Source organism: Anomaloglossus baeobatrachus, chromosome 7, assembly GCF_048569485.1.
Source record: "Anomaloglossus baeobatrachus isolate aAnoBae1 chromosome 7, aAnoBae1.hap1, whole genome shotgun sequence".
Lineage (NCBI taxonomy): Eukaryota > Metazoa > Chordata > Amphibia > Anura > Aromobatidae > Anomaloglossus > Anomaloglossus baeobatrachus.
Window position 1 is genome coordinate 258,506,655 of NC_134359.1, and position 26,520 is coordinate 258,533,174.

General features: G+C 46.7%; 1 protein-coding gene across 2 annotated transcripts in view; it reads right to left on the reverse strand.

Annotated features, from left to right (window-relative positions):
• Window positions 1-26,520, reverse strand: part of PRKAR1B (protein kinase cAMP-dependent type I regulatory subunit beta) — a 221,518-nt gene that overhangs the window by 170,797 nt on the left and 24,201 nt on the right. For both annotated transcript variants that reach the window (XM_075318062.1, XM_075318061.1), the window contains exon 3: window positions 6,572-6,742. In XM_075318062.1, coding sequence (XP_075174177.1) covers window positions 6,572-6,742 — 171 coding nt within the window. The remainder of the gene's footprint in view (window positions 1-6,571; window positions 6,743-26,520) is intronic.

A 26,520-nucleotide genomic window follows, 5' to 3' on the forward strand; every position in this document is an offset into this window, starting at 1 on the left:
AAGTATTCAGACCCTTTAAATTTTTCACTCTTTGTTTCATTGCAGCCATTTGGTAAATTCAAAAAGTTCATTTTTTTTCTCATTAATGTACACTCTGCTCCCATCCCCCAGAAATAAAGACATTTTTACAACTTTATTAGACAAGAAAAACTGAAATATCACATGGTCATAAGTATTCAGACCCTTTGCTCATTATTGAGCTAGTACAGCCATGAATCTTCTTGGGATCCTGAATTTGGGGATCCTCTGCCATTCTTACTTGCAGATCCTCTCCAGTTCCTCCAGGTTGGATGGTGAACGTTGGTGGACGCCATTTTCAGGTCTCTCCAGAGATGCTCAATTGGGTTTAGGTCAGGACTGGGTGGGCAGGTCAAGAATGGTCACAGAGTTGTTTTGGAGCCACTCCTTTGTTATTTTAGCTGTGTGCTTAGGGTTATCATCTTGCTGGAAGGTGAACCTTCGGCCAAGTCTGAGGTCCAGAGCACTCTGGAAGAGGATTTCCTCCAGGATATCTCTGTACTTGGCCACATTCATCTTTTCTTCAGTTGCAATCAGCCGTCCTGTCCCTGCAGCTGAAAAACACCCCCATAGAATGTTGGTGCCACTATGTTTCACTGTGGGGATTGTATTGGGCAGGTGATGAGCAGTGCCTGGTTTTCTCCATACATACCGCTTAGAATTATCACCAAAAAGTTCTATCTTCGTCTCATCAGACCAGAGAATGTTATTTCTCATAATCTGGGAGTCCTTCATGTGTTTTTTGCAAACTCTATGGGGGCTTTCATATATCTTGCACTGAGGAGAGCCTTCCGTTGGGCCACTCTGCTATAAAGGCCCGACTGGTGGAGGCTGCAGTGATAGTTGAATTTGTGAAACTTTCTCCCATCTCCTTACTGCATCTCTTGAGCTTAGCCACAGTGATCTTGGGGTCTTCTTTACCTCTCTCACCAAGGCTCTTCTCCCACGATTGCTCAGTTTGGCTGGACGGCCAGGTCTAGGAAGAGTTCTAGTGCTCCAAAACGTCTTCCATTTAAGGATTATGGAGGCCACTGTGCTCTTAGGAACCTTGAGTACTGCAGAAAATCTTTTGTAACCTTGGCCAGATCTGTGCTTTGCCACAATTCTGTCTCTGAGCTCCTTGGGCAGTTCCTTTGACCTCATGATTCTCATTTGGTCTAACATGCACTGTGAGCTGTGAGGTCTTATATAGACAGGTGTGCGCCTTTCCAAATCAAGTCCTATCACTTTAATTAAACACAGCTGGACTCCAATGAAGGAGTAGAACCATCTCAAGGATGATCACAAGGAAATGTGACTTAAATATGAGTGTGAGCAAAGGGTCTGAATACTTATGACCATGTGATATTTCAGTTTTTCTTGTTTAATAAATTTGCAAAAATTTCTACCTTTGTTTCTTTTTCTATCAGGATGGGGTGCAGAGTGTACATTAATGAGAAAAAAAAATGAACTTTTTGGAATTTACCAAATGGCTGCAATGAGACAAATAGTGCAAAATTTAAAAGGGTCTGAATACTTTATAAAGTATATAAAGCGCTGGGGAATATGTTAGCGCTATAAAAAAATAAAGATTTATTTATTTATTCATAACTTTATATACCCACTGAACCCAGTCATGTGAACCTACCATTAATGGGGTTGTCCACTACTTTTACACTGATGGCCTATCCTAAGGATAGGTCATCAATGTCTGATCGGCACCCCGCACCCCCTGCCAATCAAGCTGTTCTCAGTGGCGGCAGCCAATATTCGGCTCCGGTTCCGCTCCGTCTTCGGATAGCAGCCATGGCTGGGTACTGCACATCTGCCTTTTATTGATCTAAATAGGAGGCGGATGTGCAGTACACGGCTGCTATCAGAAGATAGAACAGCGCCGGAGCTGAATTTTGGTGGCTGGCGCCGCCAGGACCGAAAACAGCTAATCGGCGAGGGTGCTGGGTGTCCTCCCAAAATAATGAGATTAGAAGGTCATATGGCCCCAAAAATGGTACCAATAAAAAATAAAAAGTACAACTCACCCCATAAAAAGAAGGCCTCACACACCTCAAACGACCAAAAAAAAATATTGCTCTCCAAATATGGAACCTAAAAGCAAATAATTTAATTTTTTAAGAAAAACAATATAAATTTGCGATCATCATAACCGTACGAACCAGTAACACAAAGCTACCGGGTCATTTTTACCATGACGTGAACGTCGTGAAAACGAAGCCAAAGAAACTTGGGCAGAATTGCTGTTAATTGCAATAAATCCAACGTATCTTTAGTGTTGAGGAGCCAAAAAGCTTAGCAAAACCTGAATTTCGGGAGGTTGGATGTATTTCTGCGTTGTAATGATATCGAAGGAATGTGAAGATGTTAATCTAATCTGAGTCCTGAGTAATGAAAGACTTGAGAATGAGGCACTGAGCATAAGAACTACTGAACCAAGGAAGACATAAAACACCATGAAAGCAAAAAACGTGCAAAAATGTTACTGGTTTCATACATTGATAACACTTTTTATGACTCATGAACCACGAGATAAGTCATAAAAGGAACGGTAGGGTCCAACTTCGATGACTACCGGGGTTCTGCCAGGTTCACGGGAACCCCCGGCGAGTGCCGCAACACACAGGGTACATGATACAACGGTGGGCCCTGGCCCTAGGGGAAGAGGAGCAGGGTCACCTCTTAGGCCGGCGTCACATGGGACGATTTATCGTGCGATCGCACGAGCGATCATACCCGCCCCCGGTGTTTGTGCGTCACGGACAATTAGTTGCCCATGGCGCACAAAGTCGTTAACCCCCCCGTCACACGTACTTACCTCCCGGACGACCTCACTGTGGGCGGTGAACATCCTCTTCCTGAAGTGGGAGGGACGTTCGGCGTCACACAGCGGCCGCCCAATAGAAGTGGAGGGGCGGAGATGAGTGGGATGTAAACATCCCGCCCACCTCCTTCCTTCCGCATTGCCGGCGGGACGCAGGTAAGCTGCAGTTCATCGCTACCGGGGTGTCACACGGAGCGATGTGTGCTGCCTCAGGAACGATGAACAACCGGAGCACAGAAGGAGGACCGACATTTTGAAAATGAACAACGTGTCAACGAGCAACGATAAGGTGAGTATTTTTGCTCGTTCACAGTCATTCGGAGGTGTCACACGGTACGATATATTTAATGATGCCGGATGTGCGTCACTAACGACGTGACCCCGACAACATATCGCCCGAATTATCGTGCCGTGTGACGCCGGCATTAAACTCATCTGCAGCTGATCCATGCACACCCTAACGTCCATAAACGGGTTCTTTCACCCCTTCACCGATCACGTGCCTATCCCTGTCTTTCCCTGGGCTGAGCCCTGTATAGTGCGCAGGACAGTGGGAACGTTAGTCCCACTGTAGATTAAAGACACAGAGAGGATTAGACAGACAGTGGTAAAATAAACAGCAATCATACAAAGCACTACAAACAACAAGAGGTAATAATGAAGAACGGACCAGAGGGGAAAAATCAAAAAAGGACTAAGGAAGGGAAAAATTCAACACAGCTTTTACACAACAAATGTTCTCTGAAAGTTTTCCTGGTTCCCTCTAGAGCGGTGGTTCCCAAACTTCAGTCCTGACGACCCCCAACAGGTCCTGTTTTCAGGATTTCTTTAATATAGCACAGGTGATGCCTTGATAATTGATTCCATCACCTGTTCAATAGTAAGGAAATCCTGAAAACATGACTTGTTGGGGCCATGAGGACTGAAGTTTGGGAAACACTGCTCTAGAGGCAAGCTAAGCAGAAACTATCACCAGCGATTACCTGAGCTAGGAGGGAAGTCTTTATAGCAGAGCAAATTAGCAATAGAGAACAGCTAGCTTTCATTCAGAGTTCAGGAGACCAGAGGATCTACTTAACCCTAGCAGCACTGGATAAAAGAGAATCTACACAGCCAGCAGTATTAACCTGAGCATAAGTGTGTATGAAGCCCTGCTGCGATCTCCTGACACCAGAAATAGGAGGGACCACTCTCCGTCGTGGTACCCTCGTGACGCTACCAATAATGATGGGTTCTAAAGCTTCATTCAACACTCACAATACTGAGACAATTCTTCATCTTTTTCAGATTGTGATTATTTTTTATTACGTTTGATGCATTCATGTATTGTGTGGTTGTTTATTCGCTTTCCCGACTGCAGTAGGGGAAATGACTAGCCAAAAATGGCCTCCTCCTTATCCTAAAATCTTATTTAGTCCTACATGTAGCAAAGTCAGACTGTGTGGTCGCCCTACCCACCCCGACTCAACAACCCACGTAGGCACATATGCCGCTGTTGAGTTGGGGTCTGGAGACCCGCGGTTAGACCTTGATACATGAACGTCTCAATGATGCCTTTAATTTAATTTTCTTCTATAAATATTAAATGACCAAATCCCTTTTTCTCCATGATCTGCAATCTTAATGATCTTTCTTCAGGAGTACACTGCTCCCCTGCCTCATGGCTTTTAAAAGGAGGCCATCTCTTGATGCTCGACATTTCGGCCTGGTGGCATGACTGCATTGTTGACCTGAACAGTGCAGCTTTGTCTCTGCAGCCTTGGGAAAAGCGCAGGGCTGCTTAATTCTGCCAGATCCGACCAGCTTCAGACCAGCACTTACAAGCTCTACAGCAAAGAACTTGCAAGCGCTGTGCTCCTTGCCTAGGAGACTAGCCACCACTGATCAGACTGCAGAGGTAGCCAGTAACCTAGGCAACAAAGCAGTAAATTATAGTCATGTGATGCATGTAGGACTATGTTCTCACATAGCATATCTGCTGCTTTTTTTCCCTGCTGCGTTTTTGCAACATCCATACCAATCTGCTCTGACAGATGAGTTTTTGCTAAATTTTTTTAATGTGTTTTTTCTTTTATTTTATGCATTTTTAGGGCAGATTTGATGCTTTTTTTATTGATAATTAAAGCAGAAAAGCTGGCATTCTGCACATAAACACACAATGTTTTTTGCATGCATTTTTCTTTTTTTTTTTCCAAGCTCCCCATAGAAGAATATAATTAAAAAAAAAGCACTAAGAAATAATCAGTTCGGCAGAGCCTTAAAGGGAACCTGTCACCAAATTTGGGGCCTATAAGCTGCGGCCACCACCAGGGGGTTCTTATATACAGCATTCTAACATACTGTATATAAGAGTCCAGGCCGCTGTGAAAAACGTAAAAAACACTTAGAATACTTACCTAAAAAGTCGTTATAGAGAGGGGGGAGCCATCACTGCCTATGAATGGCATGCAACAAATAAAAACTGTAAAATTCACAAATTCATTCCTACTGTACTATAATGCAAAATGAGATTTTTAGCAAACAATTGATCAATAATTTGAGCCACCCGTGCCACGTCACGGCAAATCTCAATAGGGGGGTCCTACTCTATATAATATAATTTACCATTGTGCCAAACAGCCTCCTAAATATTTTAATAGGCAGAACCATATAAAAGCAACACATATACCTGTGACATCTCAGATCCGCTCCCATGTTGCAAAGACAGACAAATGTGAATAAAGGCAGTCCAGGTGCCAGCATATGCAGCAAGACCACACACACCAGCACAATGTCCGAACTAGCCTTCACAGTGTCTGACCAGCAGCCATGGATAAAGGCAAAGCAGGCCCAAGTACAGTAAATGGTGCTTAATTAATCATGCCTGTGGAACAGGGTAATGTGAACAGGCTCCAACATTAGTTTTTATAGTAGCAGAAGGAATTGAGATTTGCCGTGACGTGGCAGGGGTGGCTCAAAAGGTTGATCAATTTTTTGCTAAAAATATCATTTTTGCATTGTAGTACAGTTGGAATTATTTGTGAATTTACACTTTTAATTTTTTGCACGCCATTTTTCAAGCAGTGTTTGCTCCCCCCTTCTGTTACCTAAAGAGTCGGTGTGGTGCAGACTGGTTGGATGGGTGTCTCCGTCATCCAGGTGCGGCGACTCCTCTTTCGGCCACCTTCGTCCTTCTTCTTCTGACGTCTGGGTGCATGACGCGTCCTACGTCATGCACACTAGCCGGCATTGAGGTCCTGCGCAGGCGCACTACAACACTTTGATCTGCCCTGCTCAGGGCAGATCAAAGTGCGCCTGCGCAGGACCTCAATGCCGGCAAGTGTGCATGACGTAGGATGCGTCATGCACCCAGACGTCAGAAGAAGGAGGACTAAGATTGCCGAAAGAGGAGGCGCCGGTACCAGAGAACAGAGACACCCATCCGACCAGTCTGCACCGCACCGACCATTTAGGTGAGTATTATAAAGTGATTTTTACGTTCTACACAGCGGCCTGGGCTCTTATATACAGCATGTTAGAATCCTGTATATAAGAGCCCACTGATGGTGGCCGCAGCTTATAGACCCCAAATCTGGTGACAGGTTCCCTTTAAATGCATAGCGGGCATGACTTTTCCCGGTGCTGACAGCCTGTGTCTATCAGGGAATTCTGGGAGTTGTAGTTTCCCCGCAGCTGCAGTGCTGATGGTAGCTGATCACGGCTCAGATCCTCCTTTCTTGCTCTTTCTAGACGCCTTACCTTTCTAACATACGACACGGCATCTTCCTCCGTGTACACTTCAGCGCTGACTCCCCCTCTTCTGCGCCGGGCTTTAACCACGGGGTTCGGAGGTGGTGGAGAGATTTCATCATCGTGAGAGTCCGACTGGGAGTTTGACTTCTGCTGAGCCAATATCTGTTTGCATTCTTCCTGTAAATACAGAATGACAGAGCTATAAATCTGTAGCAATTAATAAAAAAAAAAGACCAAAGACAAAATGTTTTTCACCTTTTTTCTAAAAGCCAATATCTGGTGATCGCTGCCATAGCGAACATTATCGCTACGGCAGCGTCACACACACATACCTGCTCTGCGAAATCGCTGTGACCAGCGACCCGCCTCCTTTCTAAGGGGGTGGTTCGTTCGGCGTCACAGCGACGTCACTAAGCGGCCGCCCAATCAAAGCGGAGGGGCGGAGATGAGCGGAACAAACATCTCGCCCACCTCCTTCCTTCCTCATTGCTGGCGGGAGGCAGGTAAGGTGAGGTTCCTCGTTCCTGCGGTGTCACACATAGCGATATGTGCTGCCGCAGAAACGAGGAACAACATCGTTATTGCAACTATATTTGGGAATAGGGGGGATGTCACCGATTAGCGATTTTTAACGTTTTTGCAACGATTCAAAATCGCTAATAGGTGTCACATGCAACGACATCGCTAACGAGGCTTGATGTGCATCACAAATTCCGTGACCCCAACGAGATCGCTTTAGCAATGTCGTAGTGTGTAAAGCGGCCTTTAGAAACTAAGGAAAAAAGCAAGAGAAGGAAGGCAGCAACAAAAGGAAAACAAGGGTTAACACCACAACTGCTCACAGCAATAATATAACAAACACCAGTAAGTCTGGAAAAATCCACCTCTCCAGACCAGCATAGATAAGCTATAGCTGGCATTAATTCAAGAGTCCAGCCAGCATATATAGGAGGGGAGTGAATGTGATTGGCTCTCCTATAGCATGTGACTAAAGAAGATTAACTCTTGCTAGCCTGCCTATGAACTCCAGGTCTGTGAATAGACACCTGAGTCTCCCTGCTCTGATCACAGACATCAGAAAAGTTAGCAGGCACAGTACAAGAATCTGAAGTTTCCTTGAGGCCGCCATAACAGTCGGTGATGCTCGCAAAAACCTCCTTGTGACAGAAAAGGTAAGTGGGCACTTTAAAGGTAACCTGTCACGTTGTATAACAGTCTGATCTGTGGACAATATAGAGAGGCAGAAGCTCAGAAGAAAGATATATAGGATTATGGGAAAAGATTCAGTAAAACATGTATTATATTCATTGGAATCCCTGGTGTTTATAGGTGTCCAGAGGGCGGGGCTGCTCAGTGACTGACAGTCTTCCCTGTATGACTGAAAGCAGAGATAGCTGTCAATCACTATTAGGACCTCCCACTGGACTCACCCCAAAGATTTCAATGAATAAAAAAGTTATGTTGAAAATTTTTCCCAGGTTGATCTGATCGGCTCCTCCTGCTCTACAGCATCCCGCCTGCGGATCAGAATCCATTTTCAAGTTGTGGGGTTAATAGAGGGCTCGGACAATTTGAAGCCCCTGTTATATCCCCAAACGTATGCATCCACCTAAATATGGAATATAACGAGGCAGAAATGCCCTACAAGGTTAACGGTGAGAACTCATTTATAAATCCCCCAAAAATACTACAGTCCAACAGCGCCTCTAGTGGCCAAATAATCACACAACACAATAAAAAAGGTCACAAAAAGCAAGAAGAAAAAAAAAATACTGTTATTGACCTCAACATTTATTTAATATCTGCCAATATTTAACCATATATTGTCTGAAAAGTTAAAGAATTATCCATTATTTCAGTTGGGAAAAATAAAATTCTACAGAAATAAAACTCTAAATAATTCTTATTTTTTTAGAGCTTTTTCTAATAGTAGCTATGAAAACTTATTGAACGCCACTAGGGTGTCCATTCTTGTCCCACAAATGTGATTAGTCTGCATTCACACACATTTTAAGGTTGTGTTTTTCGTCCAAATTTGTTTATTTTAATATTTAAGTAGAAAAAAAGACAATTTTTTCTAATGCATTTTGGTTTGCAGCACTAGGGTGTTACACCGCAGGTCCTCATTGCGTTCCACAGCGTTCCAGGTCACCGGAGCAGTACGGTATCACCAGATGTGTGTGTGTTTCACCACAGGTTCTCGATGCATTCCACCGCAGGTCCTCGATGCATTCCACCACAGGTCCTCGATGCATTCCATCGCAGGTCCTCGATGCATTCCATCACATGTCCTCGATGCATTCCACCGAAGGTTCTCAATGCATTCCACCGCAGGTCCTCAATGCATTCCACCGCAGGTCCTCGATGCATTCCAGCGCAGGTCCTCGATGCATTCCATCACATGTCCTCGATGCATTCCACCGCAGGTTCTCGATGCATTCCACCGCAGGTCCTCGATGCATTCCAGCGCAGGTCCTCGATGCATTCCAGCGCAGGTCCTCGATGCATTCCAGCGCAGGTTCTCAATGCATTCCACCGCAGGTCCTCAATGCATTCCACCGCAGGTCCTCAATGCATTCCACTGCAGGTCCTCAATGCATTCCACCGCAGGTCCTCGATGCATTCCACCGCAGGTCCTCAATGCATTCCACCACATGTCCTCAATGCATTCCATCGCAGGTCCTCGATACATTCTACCGAAGGTTCTCATGTTCCACAGCGTCCCATGTCACCGGAGCAGAACGGTATCACCGGATGTGTGTGTTCCACTGGAGGTCCTTGATGTGTTCCACAGCATCCCAGGTCACCGGAGCAGTATGGTATCATCGGATGTGTGTGTATGTCCCACCGCAGGTCCTTGATGCGCTCCACAGCATCCCAGGTCATCGGAGCAGTACGGTATCATCGGATGTGTGTGTATGTCCCACCGCAGGTCCTTGATGCGTTCCACAGCATCTCAGGTCAACGGAGCAGTACGGTATCACCGGATGTGTGTGTATGTGTGCGTCTTCCACATCAGGTCCTTGATGCGCTCCACCTCAGGTCCTTGAAGCGCTCCACCTCAGGTCCTTGATGCGCTCCACCTCAGGTCCGTGTTTTCCACAGCCTCCACTCTGGTGTGTATAATTGCATGGTCTTCTTTCTTTTGGGGGTGTCCGCTTTCTTTAATCAAGTGTCCTACAGAATTCTTTAAATAACTTTTTTAGCTGCACGGACACTTCATTATTGAACCGCAACTAGGGCTTATTTTCAGGGTAGGTCCTATATTTAAGCCTTACTCTGAAAAGATCAATAATTCCTGCTATTTTGAGGGTAGGGCTTATTTTCTGGGAAACACGGTAATATGCCCCCAGCAGGTGCCTGTTACGCAGTGCTGAGCATAGAGGGACCGCTTCATACCCCTTTAAGGGTAAACTTGCTTTTAAAGCCAATTGTACATAGACAATATAAAATTTAGATAATGACTGTAGCACCGAGACCCTCCTTCTCTCTGTAAACTTTTACTAAGCCAAGTTCTGTAGGATTACAGGAGGTCTAGATCATGAGGAAATATTGCAGGCCTTAAAAATGTGACCATCTAATATCTTCCTTATGCATCAATATGCGAGCAGTGGAATGCAAACGTGCTCTTTAGGATTTCAGGTGACAACCCCTTTAAGAACCCTACAACAAATGATTGAATATATGGCTTTTCTTTCACATAGACCATATTTGATTCAATAAAGTCACTGGTCACATAAGCAAGAAGTGAGGAGGTTAAGCTGCCACTTTGACTAGTGATCATCTGCGATTACAATGCTGACACCTTTAAGGAGGACCTACCACTTGCCATAAATATGTTTTGTACTTACCTTGTGTAAATGCCGACGTTCTCCTGAATCTGGCAATATTTTTCTTTTGTTCCTGAGCCTCTCTATTCCTGAGATATGGCCCGTTCTTATCTGTGTATAAATCTAGTGTTGTTAACCAAGTGGGAGTGGTTCTCAACTCTTCTCCACGGGCGTCTTTTTGAGGAATACGCCCAGTTGGATAAAAAGAATGAATTTATATATGTGCAGCCCCGGCGTTAGCAGCCGGGCTGCTCAGATCCGGATCCACAGTGGCTCGAGGGGCGTCCGGACCCGGGGGTCATGCGGCCACTCAAATAAAGGGGGTATTTACAGAGGATTGTGTATTTAAAGTTTGTGATGCCACCCATGGTGTGTGGTAAGGTAGAGTACCACCGCTGCAGCTGGGAGTACCCGGGGCGATGGAGTGGGCAGCTAGGTGTTTAACCTCTCCATGGGTAGGGGGGATGTCCCGGGACTCGGTGATGGTGTTGGGGGAGTGCCGTTGGGAGTGAAGGGGTCACTTTCGTACTCACTCAGTTCACACAGCTGACACCGACAACTTGATAAACCAAAGTTCTGGACACTGCTGCCGCTGAGGGGGAGCACGTTTGGGTCCCGTTCCCACTGGTGTTGCCTGATGATCTGTGACCTTCCTTCTGGCACTCAGTTTGCTTGTCAGTTGGCCCCTGTAGTGTGGAACTATTTGGGTCCCGCTCCCACTATGGCTAAGTGTGGGAGCTTGCTCTCAGGGTTCACGCTTGGGATTCCCTGGACCGTTTTTGTGGAAAGTCCTATCCCCCTCATTGCGCTAATACCCCGATTCTGGAGCAGATGGAGAGAGGATTTTGAAGGTTCCGTTCTCGTCAGGTCAATTGTCAGGTTGCCTGAAGCTACTCCCTGACCTATGATCCACGTACCCCGTCGTGCCCTGGTCCCAGCCCGGTGATGGTACAAGGCCGCTGGCTGTCCTCCTCAACAGTTTCGTGCCCCTTGTCACGATCCCCTGCGATCGGGGGTCCAGCTCCTACTAGGCCCAGACCACCGTCTGCTACCTAGTAACTTCCAAGGAGCCCAGGTCCTGACCTCCTCTCTCCTTCACTCTCTAACTCTTGACTCCTACTCACTGACTCCTGACCTCCCCTTACCAACCCCCCCGTGGGCGACCCTATTCCACTCAGGCCGTCCACTGGTGTGTCTGATGGGTGTGGTGAAGTGTGTTCCTAGGATTTTGATTGGCTGATGTTGGCAACACCATTAGTTGGAGGTGGATATAGCACAGAAGGGCAGATTGCGCAATACCCTGTGACGACCTGATAGGCCAGGGCGTCACATATACAGGTAAAAAAGACCCATATCTCAGGAACGGAGAGGCACAGGAACAAAAGAAAATAGGCGACGGATTCGGGAGAACAGCGTCTTTTAGTTTAAAAAAAATTAAAGATTTTTGACAAGTGATATAAAAAAAATATAATGATGGAAGTGATGAAGACTGATTCATAAAGATCAGAAATCAACAGTATCCGTTATGATGAGTGGGATCCGGGGCTATTTGATTTTTTAATTTTTTTATTTCATGAGATGCGTAAAAAAAACTCAAAACCTCCCAGAATGTGCCACAGATAATGAAGCGTGAATTCTCATCACCCTAGCATGGCCTTAGAACCGGTCTGAGGATACGGCCCGATTGTGAGGAACGGCAGATCAGGTTGTCTCTACACTGGATAGAGCATTTATCTGTGAGGCTCAAGTGAGTCAGTCCAGATCCGAGTAATACGATTACGCACTCATATTTCCTGGGTAAATGTCAAAGCAATTTCTGCTCATAGATGTAATACAATGTTGAAAGACTTTCTTCAGATCTACCCAGTTATTAAAAAATTGATACCCCCCTAACGTGACCGCGAAAATGAGAGAAAAGGCGAAAAATGAAACTGGGTACAAAATGATATTAAAAACCGCAATCAAAGCATATTTTCGAAATACAGAATTCGGCAGCGGCCTTGCGTGGTCAAGCAGAGAAGTCATTTGTAATCCCTTCTACCTGTGGTTCTCCAGTTGTACCGAAATGATCATAGCTCTGCCAACCGATAGGACCTGATGAACCTTGTCGTTGAGGACAAACTTAAAGGGGTTGTTTTTGATTACAGGCAAACCCTTTAATAATGGGGGCCTCAGGCAAAATCAGCTGCAGTCATCTGCCCGTTTCCCCCCTGCCTGTCCCTTTACATGGCAGCCACTCAGATGAATTGCCGGTCGTGGCATGGACAACCCGGGCAAGAGCCGCAGCTTGTTTCATGGCCTTTGATCTGGTGTCACGCTAGGTATGGGGCAGTACCAAGCGAATGGTAAAAGAGAAGGGAAGGGAAACCCTGTGTCTAGGGTAAGGAAAGATGGTGATCCCTGACCAAACCTACTGCTGGTCCCTGGGGTCCATCACCACCCTAGATAGGTTCAGCACATATGCGCCAAGCTGGATACCTGACCCTAGGTATCCCAAATGCTGGGCCCTCAAGGAAAGGAAAGGTGGTAACCCCCGACCAAACCTACTGCTGGTCCCTCACTACCCTAGGTAGGTTCCGCACCTATGCGCCGAGCCGGATACCTGACCTTAGATATCCCAAATGCTGGGCCCTGTGTCTAGAGAAAGGAAAGGTGGTAACCCCTGACCAAACCTACTTCTGGTCCCTCAGCACCCTAGATAGGTTCCTCACCTATTCGCCGAGCTGGATACTTGACCCTAGGTATCCCAAATGCTGGGCCCTGTGACTAGGGAAAGGGAAGATGGTAACCCCTGACCAAACCTACTTCTGGTCCCTCAGCACCCTAGATAGGTTCCTCACCTATTCGCCGAGCCGGATACTTGACCCTAGGTATCCCAAATGCTAGGCCCAGTGTCTAGGGAAAGGGAAGATGGTGACCCCTGACCAAACCTACTGCTGGTCCCTGAGATCCTCACCATCGTAGATAGGTTCCACACCTATGCGCCGAGTCAGATACCGGACCCTAGGAATCCCTAAATGGGGAACTTGTGGGATGAGCTCTTCGTTAACCCCACTAAACACTAAAGGAAGACACAAGGGGGACACAAGGGGGAAACGTGTATGAACTACTTATCCACAGATGACACAGGTTCAGCAAAGTTTTCAGTAACGATACCACAGATGAGAACAAGCCACCTGCTTGCTCCCTACTGCTTGAAGGGGCATTTAAGCACCAAAATAATGCTGATGATCAGCAGCTGGGTGGAAGGTGAGCTCCTGCTGGGTCCAAAAGTGAGTGAGATGAATCCAGCAGGAAAGCTATGTATAACAATGAATACTAACAGCAGGAACAATGGAAAGTCAGGGAGCATTCTGCGCAGCCAAACACTGACCTTCTATAGCCAGAAACCATATGACTGTCTGTCACCCGTGACACACCAGTGACATCTGGCTTCAGTGGGGTAGTACTGCAGGAACTTCACTTCTTCACTGTTACATCTACATAGACATCATATTATAATTTTGGGTGCCTGTCCCTTAGGAAAGCCTCGTCCTTGTTCCCTATTAGACCTTATGCTAGCAAATAAACAGCTGCACTCTGAGATGCCAAGGTATAAAGATATTAATTACTGCTAAGGAAATGAATTAACAAATTGAGACATTAAGGGTATAAAAAAGGCCATTTTCATGCGAGCCCAGCAGCCAGTGTCAAGGCGCATCTTGTATGCTGGGTCCCTACCTAGTGATGCCTCTACATGGGCTGAATAGCTTACAATTTTATGGGCGCGCAGTGCGACAGATTGAAAGCATGTCTTTCCCCTGAAATTACAAAATAAGGCTGTAAAATGCATTTACTATGTGGTAATTGGCCATTTCAGATAACCTAAATCCCCAGAGAAATAAAGCTCTGTACTGACATTGGGACCACAAGAATTTCTGGGAGGTTTCAGCTCTGGAGTCTAAAAGATTGTGAATGCTGCTCTTAAAGGGAATCTGTCCGGTGATTTTCTAGTACAATACTAATGTTCTTTTTATATAGGGCTTAAGGAGACCTTTCAGGATCAGTAAGTTTTATTGTTCTACCTTATCCTGTTATCTTGTTGTAAGCTCTGGAGAATTCAGTGTGACATAGTAACTAGTCAAGCATATGTAAATACAAACTGCATATTCCCTGCTTCCCATCCCATCTCTCAGTGCTGGCACTGCTGCCCCCACCCTTACTCCCTCCTACCTCACAGCAGTGATAGTGAATGCACTGGGAGGAGGTGGGGAAGCAGTGAATAACCAAATTGTATGGGTATTCATAGTGATTCCCGCCCCCCTGCCTGCTGCTCCTCCCCCTGTTAGTTATGCTAATTCTATTATAGAATCGTTTTACTAAGTGACTAGAAGGACCTGTGCTGATGTCATACCATGTGACCAGAAAGGGCGGGCTCTCAGCCAACATAGCTGATACCAGGAAGCAACATTATTTTTCTGTTTGATGAGGCCCCGCCCCTTTTGGTCACATGGGTATGACATCAGCACAGGTCCTTCTAGTCACTTAGTAAAACGATTCTATAATAGAATGGTAACGTCTAAATCCCAGTAGCCAGAGGGACCTCTGACGACGTGACGCCCATGTGACCAGAAGGGGCGGGGCCTCAACTGACATTGCTCATACCAAGAAGATACCTTATTCTTCTAAGTCCACATCGGCATAGTTGGTAAAAATAGAAGCTTGGGTCCTGGGGGTAAGACCCCCAGATGGATAGGTGCAGGGGGGGGCTTCCCCCCTTGCATGAGTATAGTGGACGGAAGGAAACTTCGCCACACCCACCAAACAAGCCATCACGCCCACTAAGAAAGCCGGTCACGCCCACAGGTCCTTCTACCCACTGGGTTTTAGCCACAACCATAATAAAATTAGCATAACTAAGTGACTAGAAGGAGCTGTGCTGATGTCATACCCATGTGACCAGAAGGGGCATGGCCTCAGCAAACAGAAAAATAATGTTGCTTCTTGGTATCAGCTAGGTTGGCTGAGACCCCGCCCCTTCTGGTATGACATCAGCACAGGTCCTTCTAGCCACTTAGTAAAACGATTCTATAATAGAATTAGTATAACTAACATGGGAGGACGGACAGGCAGGGGGGCAGGAATCACTATGAAAACCCACCCCAGCTATCAGCTGCTGTCACTCAAAAAGCTGCTCATTTTACAAACTTTACTTGCTTGTGTTTCAAAACCTATACATCCGATCTCACAACAAAAGGCATGTATAGAATCAGCATGATAGTGCCAGTATAGCACTGGCTTTAGGTTATATAGGAAAATCCTGGTGAGTGGTGCGCTTTAAGGTTTTCAAGATCTCTGCTTGACATCAATTAATAAGAACAGCAGTATGCTTGATGTCTGGGGTTGAACTCTATGGATATACGGAAGAATCTGCATGTGACAAATGAGGATTTCTGATGAGATCTGAGATGGAAAACTTCTTTTTTTCTGATTAATTTCATCTATAGGACAAAAATCTGATCGCTCGTCCCATTTCCGCACCCGGGTGATCATCACATCACCCGGACCCATTTGGATGCAAACAATAAAATTTCAGTAAGAGATTTTGAAAACCAAGAGGAATTAATATAGAACACTGTGTAACCAAAGACATTCCGGTACAATAAGTTATATACAGCCCTATACGGTTATATACAGCCTTATACGGTTATATACAGCCCTATACGGTTATATACAGCCCTATATGGTTACATACAGCCCTATATGGTTATATACAGCCCTATATGGTTATATACAGCCCTTTATGGTTATACACAGCCCTATACGGTTATATACAGCCCTATATGGTTATATACAGCCCTATACGGTTATATACAGCCCTACACGGTTATATACAGCCCTATACAGTTATATATAGCCTTATACGGTTATATACAGCCCTATACGGTTATATACAGCCCTATACAGTTATATACAGCCCTATATGGTTATATACAGCCCTATATGGTTATCTACAGCCCTATATCGTTATATACAGCCCTATACGGTTATATACAGCCCTATGCGGTTATACACAGCCCTATACGGTTATATACAGCCCTACACAGTTATATACAGCCCTATACAGTTATAGTTATATACAGCCCTATACGATTATATACAGCCCTATACGGTTATATACAGCTCTATACAGTTATATACAGCCCTATACGGTTATATACAGCCATATACGGCTATATTCAGCCCTATACAGTTATATACAGCCCTATATGGTTATACACAGCTGTATACGGTTATATAAAGCCCAATACGGTTATATACAGCCATATACGGTTATATACAGCCCTATACGGTTAAATACAGCCCTATATCGTTATATACAGCCCTATATGGTTATATACAGTCCTATACAATTATATACAGCCCTATGCGGTTATATACAGCCCTATACGGTTATGTCGCGGGCGGAGGAGGGGACGCTGCGCTCTCCCACTGCTCGGGTCCGGCCGCTGGTGCTGCTGCTCGGTGGTGGCTCAAGCGGTGGGCCGGATCCCGGGGACTTGAGCGGCGCTCCTCGCCCGTGAGTGAAAAGGGGGTTTGGATTGATTGTGGGGATTTATTGTCCGTGACGCTACGCACGGCTGTGGTGATAATGGTGACACCACCGCTGCTCTGGACGGGGATCCCGGGAGCGGTGACAGGGAGCAGCTTTGTTGTTAGTTCTCCCCTCCGTGGGTAGGGCGTTAGTTGTCCCGGGGCCCGGTGATGGGGTAGGGATGGATGGCAGGCGGGTTACGGGGCCTGGCGAGGTGCAGGGTCGCAGGGGCAGCGCTGTGCCGCACGGCATGGTGGTACTCACTCAGCCCAATGATGAAGACACAGTTCTCGGTATAACACACGGCTGGATGGACGGGTCCCACAGACGGCTGCGGTGTTGTTTCTCCCGGCAGGTTGATGGTGACTGCCTTTCCCTGCACCTAAGTACGGTTGATGGTTCCGATGGGTTCCCACCGGTAACCCGCTCCCCAACTTGGATATGGGCTGGAGGAGCCCCTCTTTGCCCGCAGGCGCTGGCCCTGAGAAACGGTTGCCTTGGCGGTGGCGGTGTCTCCCTCTGTTGGTTGGACTGTTGCCTTCTGTCGGGACTTGACTGTTTGGAAACCCAGGAGGTCCCCTTCACTAACGGATTCGTCAAATTCACGGCGACTCCTAGCCTTGCCGGGGTCCGAAAAGCCCCTGCCAGATGGTGCTGGCTTCTCTTTGTGTACCGGTCCGGTACCGCCGGGCCACCGCCCGTCCACGGTCCTTATGGTAACTCGGATAGGCCACTCCTGCAGACGGTCACCACCGTCTGCCAACCTTGCTGTTCCGCCCGGGCCACACACCCGGACGCTCTCAGTCAGTTGCTCCACTACTCACTTTCCTCCTTCCACTTTCACTGTCAAAAACTAGACTGTCTGTTTTCCCGTCTCCAGGACTGTGAACTCCTCGGTGGGCGGGACCAACCGCCTGGCCCACCCCCTGGTGTGATCATTAGCCCCTGGAGGAAGGCAACAAGGGTTTTGTGTCTGACTTCGGTGTGCCTGCTGGGAGTGTGGGGTGAGTGGGTGTTGTGCTCTGTGGCCCCTGGCTTGTCCAGGGCGCCACATTCCCCCTTAGTTAAATGCAGACCGTCCGTGGGCTTCCCGTTCATCACCGGTTTTATTTTCACCAACTGAAAAAGATAGAAAAACGGTAACACACATACAATTATAATAACTTCTTCCCACATCGGCTGGTACTCTTACTTAAAACGTTACGTTTGCAAACGGTTACGGCTTCTGCTCTCTCCCACCCAAGCAACCTGGCCCTGATGCTGCCCCTAAGCAAACAGGCAGCACCCCTTGACCCCAGTTCAGCACAAATTGCCCGAGCGGGTTCTGTCCTTTTCAGGGGACCCACGTCCATGGGGAACCCCTGAAACCCCCAGAGGATTGCCACCGGTTCCGGTGGTGGCTGGGCCCCAGCCTGCTCCACTGCGGGCCCTTCCTCCAATCTGCCTCTCCGGAGGCGGTAACGGTAGAAGCCACAACAACATATTTATTTACATGCCACTAGTTTGTGGTTGCCCTGCAAGTTCTCGGGCCTGTTCATAAAGAGTTCTTTATGCAACTTTTTGAACGGTCCCCACGGGGACAACGGTGCCGGCAACAACTGGTTTCAATCAGCAGTAAATCAGATGGCAATCAGGTGACTTCATCGGTAGATTATCCTTATCATTTTTGCAAAACTTTCAAAACTTTAAACAGTAGTGGTCCCAACGGGGACGGTGACAACGGCATTCCGCTGCCCTTATGGTGCACCTTCGTCCTCCCCACCCGACTCTGGGTGGAAGAACACGGGCACCAGCCCCTCCAGCGCATAGCAGGCGCGGCGAGGAAGGGACGCCCGATACCCGTTAGTTCCACTCCGGGGAATGTAAGTGGCCTCCATGTCATGCAGAGCGACGACTCCTTCATCTTCTTCCGAAACGGGCTCGGTGTCAGGCCCGGAATCACTATCGTCCGTCCCTGCGCCAGGCGGGTTGCCGCCAGCTGCCGCAGCTTCCAGGCTCGCCACTCTCTCGGCCACTGTTACGAAGGGGTGTACGCCCGACGGGCCAGGCGCAGCGCGGTGCACGGGCAAGGAGGACGGAGGCGGCATGGGGGCCAGGGGTAGACCGGGTCCCTCAGCCACAACGGCCGGTCTCTCGGGGACACAGGGGCGTGGGTCACTCACCAGCTCCTCCATCATGGCCTCCATTCCATACACCCGTGCAACTGCAGCTACCTCCTCCACCTCCGCGGTCCACTGCTCCATCAGCCTACAGATCTGGCTCCGGTAGTGTCGGCAGATCCCTGCCGTTCGGGCCCTCAGCCATGCCGCTGTCCCGGGCACCGGCTCGGTAGCCTCCGCATAACTAGGTGGAGCGGACATTCTTTGCAGGGGTCAGCGGATCGTGGGGTCCCGGCGTCCCTATCTGTATAGCCGCGAGCTACATGCGGCCAGACGCCATTTCGTCCCCCCTTAGTTTCTTTCCGGCTCCTCCTCTATTGGGGCGGGGTTTTGGCCTTCGCGCCTCTACTACTCGAGGAGACGCTCGAGCGGGAACTCTTCGCGCCCAAGATGGCGGTTTCGGACACCTCCGGCAATAACAAGGCGCACCTCTACTCAATGGCAGAGCGGTAAGATCCTGTTCGTGACGCCAAGTTGTCGCGGGCGGAGGAGGGGACGCTGCGCTCTCCCACTGCTTGGGTCCGGCCGCTGGTGCTGCTGCTCGGTGGTGGCTCGAGCGGTGGGCCAGATCCCGGGGACTCGAGCGGCGCTCCTCACCCGTGAGTGAAAAGGGGGTTTGGATTGATTGTGGGGATTTATTGTCCGTGACGCCACCCACGGCTGTGGTGATAATGGTGACACCACCGCTGCTCTGGACGGGGATCCCGGGAGCGGTGACAGGGAGCAGCTTTGTTGTTAGTTCTCCCCTCCGTGGGTAGGGCGTTGGTTGTCCCGGGGCCCGGTGATGGGGCAGGGATGGATGGCAGGCGGGTTACGGGGCCTGGCGAGGTGCAGGGTCGCAGGGGCAGCGCTGTGCCGCACGGCATGGTGGTACTCACTCAGCCCAATGATGAAGACACAGTTCTCGGTATAACACACGGCTGGATGGACGGGTCCCACAGACGGCTGCGGTGTTGTTTCTCCCGGCAGGTTGATGGTGACTGCCTTTCCCTGCACCTAAGTACGGTTGATGGTTCCGATGGGTTCCCACCGGTAACCCGCTCCCCAGCTTGGATATGGGCTGGAGGAGCCCCTCTTTGCCCGCAGGCGCTGGCCCTGAGAAACGGTTGCCTTGGCGGTGGCGGTGTCTCCCTCTGTTGGTTGGACTGTTGCCTTCTGTCGGGACTTGACTGTTTGGAAACCCAGGAGGTCCCCTTCACTAACGGATTCGTCAAATTCACGGCGACTCCTAGCCTTGCCGGGGTCCGAAAAGCCCCTGCCAGATGGTGCTGGCTTCTCTTTGTGTACCGGTCCGGTACCGCCGGGCCACCTCCCGTCCACGGTCCTTACGGTAACTCGGATAGGCCACTCCTGCAGACGGGTACCACCGTCTGCCAACCTTGCTGTTCCGCCCGGGCCACACACCCGGACGCTCTCAGTCAGTTGCTCCACTACTCACTTTCCTCCTTCCACTTTCACTGTCAAAACTAGACTGTCTGTTTTCCCGCCTCCAGGACTGTGAACTCCTCGGTGGGCGGGACCAACCGCCTGGCCCACCCCCTGGTGTGATCATTAGCCCCTGGAGGAAGGCAACAAGGGTTTTGTGTCTGACTTCGGTGTGCCTGCTGGGAGTGTGGGGTGAGTGGGTGTTGTGCTCTGTGGCCCCTGGCTTGTCCAGGGCGCCACATTTATATACAGCCTTATATGGTTATATACAGCCCTATACGGTTATACACAGCCCTATACGGTTATATACAGCCCTATATGATTATATACAGCCCTATACGGTTATATACAGCCCTATACGGTTATATACAGCCCTATATGGTTATGTACAGCTCTATACGGTTATATACAGCCCTATACGGTTATATACAGCCCTATACGGTTATATACAGCCCTATATGGTTATATACAGCCCTATATGGTTATATACAGCCCTATACGGTTATATACAGCCCTATATGATTATATACAGCCCTATACGGTTATATACAGCCCTATGCAGTTATATACAGCCCTATATGGTTATATACAGCTTTATACCGTTATATACAGCCCTATGCGGTTATATACAGCCCCATACAGTTATATACAGCCCTATACGGTTATATACAGCCCTATATGGTTATATACAGCCCTATACGGTTATATATAGCCCTATATGGTTATATGCAGCCCTATACGGTTATATACAGCCCTATACGGTTATATACAGCCCTATATGGTTATATACAGCCCTATACGGTTATATACAGCCCTATGCGGTTATATACAGCCCTATACGGTTATATACAGCCCTATACGGTTATATACAGCCCTATATAGTTATACATAGCCCTATACGGTTATATACAGCCCTATATGGTTATATACAGCCCTATACGGTTATATACAGCCCTATATGGTTATATACAGCCCTATACGGTTATATACGGCCCTATATGGTTATATACAGCCCTATACGGTTATATACAGCCCTATATGGTTATATACAGCCCTATACGGTTATATACAGGCCTATGCGGTTATATACAGCCCTATACGGTTATATACAGCCCTATGCGCTTATATACAGCCTTATACGATTATATACAGCCCTATATGGTTATATACAGCCCTATACGGTTATATACAGCCCTATACGGTTATATAAAGCCCTGTACGGTTATATACAGCCCTATACAGTTATATACAGCCCTATACGAATATATACAGCCCTATATGGTTATATACAGCCCTGCACGGTTATATAAAGCCCTATATGGTTATATACAGCCCTATACGGTTATATACAGCCCTATACAGTTATATACAGCCCTATACGATTATATACAGCCCTATATGGTTATATACAGCCCTGTACGGTTATATACAGCCCTGTACGGTTATATACAGCCATATACGGTTATATACAGCCCTGTACGGTTATATACAGCCCTATGTGGTTATATACAGCCCTGTACGGTTATATACAGCCCTATACGGTTATATACAGCCCTGTACGGTTATATACAGCCCTATACGGTTATATACAGCCATATACGGTTATATACAGCCCTATGTGGTTATATATAGCCCTATGCGGTTATATACAGCTCTATGCGGTTATATACAGCCCTATAAACCCTATAAAATAACAAAAGAAGGAAACAAACAATGAATAAGAATGTGGTGACAAAACAAAACAACAACTTATATTTTCGAAAACTTCCAAAAAGTTGGAAATCCCAATATATACCCCCCTAGACCCTCACCGCTGCTGACAATCACATTACCGACCCTCACCAAATCTGACGTGACGTAAAGAAACATGTAGACAATGAAGGGTAAAAGTTGAGGTTACCATGTGATTCCGCGAACGCTCGAGTCTGAGCTCCTTAAAGAGACAGTAGCGGCATTATTGGGAGCTCTGCTCTATGGAGAGTCTTGCCCGGGTAATCAATGCCAAGGCCATGCCGGCAATACCCAGAGCCGGCATCCTTACAAGACATCCTGGTGTCCCATAAGTCCCGCAGCGTAAGACGACTTATGGAGAGAAGAGTCCTTGGGTACGATCAGCTCTCCAGACATCAGTCATCAGGCGAAATGTGCCGTGTGGACCCGATGGCGGAATATTTCTACAGTAAACAGCTCACTATTCTTACGTTACCATGACAACCAGCCAATTCGGAGTTCTCCCTTCTCCCTCCCTCTACCCTCTTGCACAGATCATTTTAAATAGCTACAAATCCGGTCCACTTACACCTGACATTTCGGGAGGGGGGGGGGGGTCGTAGACTACCTATACCATGTTACACAGGTATAGTACTTTTTTTTTGGAAGAGGGGAAGGGGGGAGTGAAATAAAATATCAAAATCTAGAGTTGCAAAATTATTCACGCCCCCCTCACCACCCACAATTATTAGAAACAATGGCAAACTTTCTGGAAATGGTTAATAAAAACTAATATAATGAGAGGAGTTCTCCAAATTCAGCACAAAATGCCACTTGGAATTATTCAACACCCCCGAATAGATTCCCCAAAAACAACTAAACATAAGGTAGCATGTTAACAACAAGGCAAGAGAGTGATTTAAGAAGTTAAACGGAATCTGCCAGCAGGTTTTTGCTATGTAATCTGAGAGTATGATGATTTAGGGGCTGTGAGCCTAATTCTAGCGATGTGTTACTTAGTTTCAATATAATCAGTGTTTTATCACCAGGAGATTATCACTACAGGACTTGGTGTCTCCTGGCTCCCAGTCTAACCACGCCCCCATCACTGATTGGCACCTTAGTGTCAATATACAGTGTACACAGAAAGCTGCAAATCAGTTGTGTGGGTGGGGTTATACACAGCTCAGCATTCAAAGCTGTGCTAGATCTACAACAGAGAAAACTGTGATTTTATCACAACTGTTGCAAGGACTAGGTGTCTCATACCTCCTAGTCCAACCACTCCCCCATCACTGATTGGCAGATTTCTGTCAATATACAGTGTACACAGAAAGCTGCAAATCAGTTATGTGGGCGGGGTTATACACAGCTCAGCATTCAGAACTCTGCTAGATCTACAACAGAGAAAACTGTGATTCTATCACAACTGTTGTAAGGACTAGGTGTCTCGTACCTCCTAGTCCAACCACGCCCCCACCACTGATTGGCAGCTTATTGTCACTATACAGTGTCCACAGAAAGTTGCCAATCAGTGGTTTGGGCGGGGTTATACACAGCTCAGCATTCAGAACTGTACTAGATCTACAACAGAGAAAATAGTGATTGTATCACAACTGCTGCACCCAGTAAACTAAGCGATACATTGCTGGAATCAGCACCTCTGCCCTTACATCATGTTGTTGTTAAGATTACATAGCAAAAACTTGCTGACAGATTCCATATACAAATAGAGACAAACAAGGAAAAGGATACATAAAGATACACAGGCAGTGGATGTTCCTAGCGATAGAGATGGAAGCAGCGCTCACAAGGTCAAAGTTAACAGAACACCGCTAAACTACCTGGACGTGGCAGAAAGAGAAAACTGTCACGCTAAGAGGACGGAATGAGAGCAGGAGCTAACGCCCTTGTGACTAGTCCCTGCGCTCATTAGCATATTATAAAGGATGTTTAGGAATACTTTTTTTTAAAGCTCTCTTTATCTATGTTAGTGTATACAGGGACGGTTAGGCAGGGATTAGGAATATATACCCAGAACTGCTCGTGGTCCTGGCTGCATATTGCACCTGAGAGGTTCCCTTTAAACAAACATAGCAAATAAACAAAAGATCTGACTGTAACAATACAGGCATCCATGAACTTTCTGTGTTAACCCTTGCAGCATGCTGGCTTCAGCTTACATAGCAAAAAAACCCTTTAATTTGACATCCGTTTCTCTTTCATTTGTAAAAGATCCGTTTTTTGCTTCAAATGGAAAATAAGCAGAAATCCCTTAACAGATCCGTTCTCCATAGACTTCAATGTTAAATAAAAAATAAATGGATCTAGCTATAAGCAATTATTTAAAAGCGGGCAAAAAAGTTATGTCTGTACAACGTTTTGGCACCGTATCGCTGCTGGATCCATTGTGTGGGACAATTACTGAAATCCGCTTTACTGTCATGAAATTCCTAAAAGAGTTCTCCAAACTTTGGTATTTAGCGCATAGGCACAAAATAAGCCATAAAGGCTGTAGGAGTTAAAGAACGAGTCAAGCAAGACTCAATGCAAAGGGCCAGGCGTGGCCACCGTCCCACAGAGAATATGTCAGCTGATAAGATATGGTGTAGCGCTGGGGTCTCTGCAGGAACGCCGGGTCCAGTTCTCCCCTGTTGCAGCACAGCCTTCCATATGCTTTCCTGCCTCCTTCCCTTCCTGGGCCCTGTATATGCCCCCCACAAAGTACCCGGGAGTGCACCTAAGACGCGCGCGCACACCAGCCCTCCTCTTAGAGGGCCGGTGTGCCATTCTGCAGAATTCCTCTCAGTCTATGGCTGTGAGGGACTGTGTATTTAAGGCACCCTCCAATTAGGGGGGGTGCCTGTGCAATGTTCCCAGTTAAGCCAGAGAAACAAAATGGTATAACTCCAATATAATTCAAAATATTTTATATTTTTATTTCAAATTTCTAAAATCAAGACATAAACAAAGACAAAAACAACATTCACAGCAGTAAATCCTCAATAGAAGGTGGGCTGGTATCGTACATAAAGAGTATATGAAATATTTACAAACATATGTCAGCAACAGTTAGTGATGGTATTTCATCCATAGTTTGGAGGGAAGAGTACACCCAAACAACTCCCAGGGTTTTAACAGTTAATCGCCCTCAAGGAATGGTATAATCCCTAAAAAGTATTGACATCAAAAACCAACCATATACTGACCAGTAGGATAGATACCACAACACCTGCCTGTGCATACATGTGGCACATATACGTGTGCATATACGTGGCAGGCCACGCCCACCATTCCTTTCCGTACCCGCCTGTCTAACCTGCCTTAGTCAAACCGCCTGTACCTGATCCGTCACCTGTCCTGGAATCAACTGACACAGTCCCGGTCACTGCCCTGGGAGTGGTACCTGGAGTCCACCTCGCCGGTGGACGCTTAGTTAAACCTCTACCACTAAAGGGTAAGCCCGGGTTCCCGCTATGGTCCAGTGGATCCAGTAATCTTACTCGCTGTGAGCGTAACAGATGGTCAACAGGATTAGATGGTTAAAGGATCGAACCTGCAAGGAATTTATGCCATTAATGTCTACTTAGGGAAAATCCCTTTAATTGACAGAAGATCAAGTATAAATCAGATTATTGCATTTTTAGATTTTTTTTAGGTTTATTAAAAAAAAAACTAATAATAATAATAATAATAATAATGATAAGAAGAAGAAGAATATAATAATAATGATTTTAGATTTTTTTTTTAGGATTATTAAAAAAAATAAATAAATAAAAATAATAATAATAATAATAATAATAATAATAATAATAATAATAATAATAAAATATATATATATATATATAATAAATAAATACATAAATAATTTGCTGTGTATCCAGTGCATTACTAGTGCCTTCCTGGATCCAGCCCAAGAACAGACGTCTTTCCCACAACCAAGACAGGAGTTATATATGTAATCTGGGATAAAATTGGACGCTTGTGACAAACGCTCCATTGACTGAGTCACCTGCCCTCCTCCCCATGTTGGGTCGATGCCCAGGAGTCCCCAGTTCACTCATCAGATCCCTTCCAAGTATAGGCTGTGGGCGGACGTCTATAAGAGCTCATCATCATCATCATCATGTTCTGCATTTAGATTTCATTTTATTTTAATGAAGCTCATTTAGAAATTGAAACGTGGCGCAGGATAAAATCCCGGAAAGATTAACATTTTTCTGTTTTTTGAGGGTTTTTTTTTGGGGGGGGGGGGTT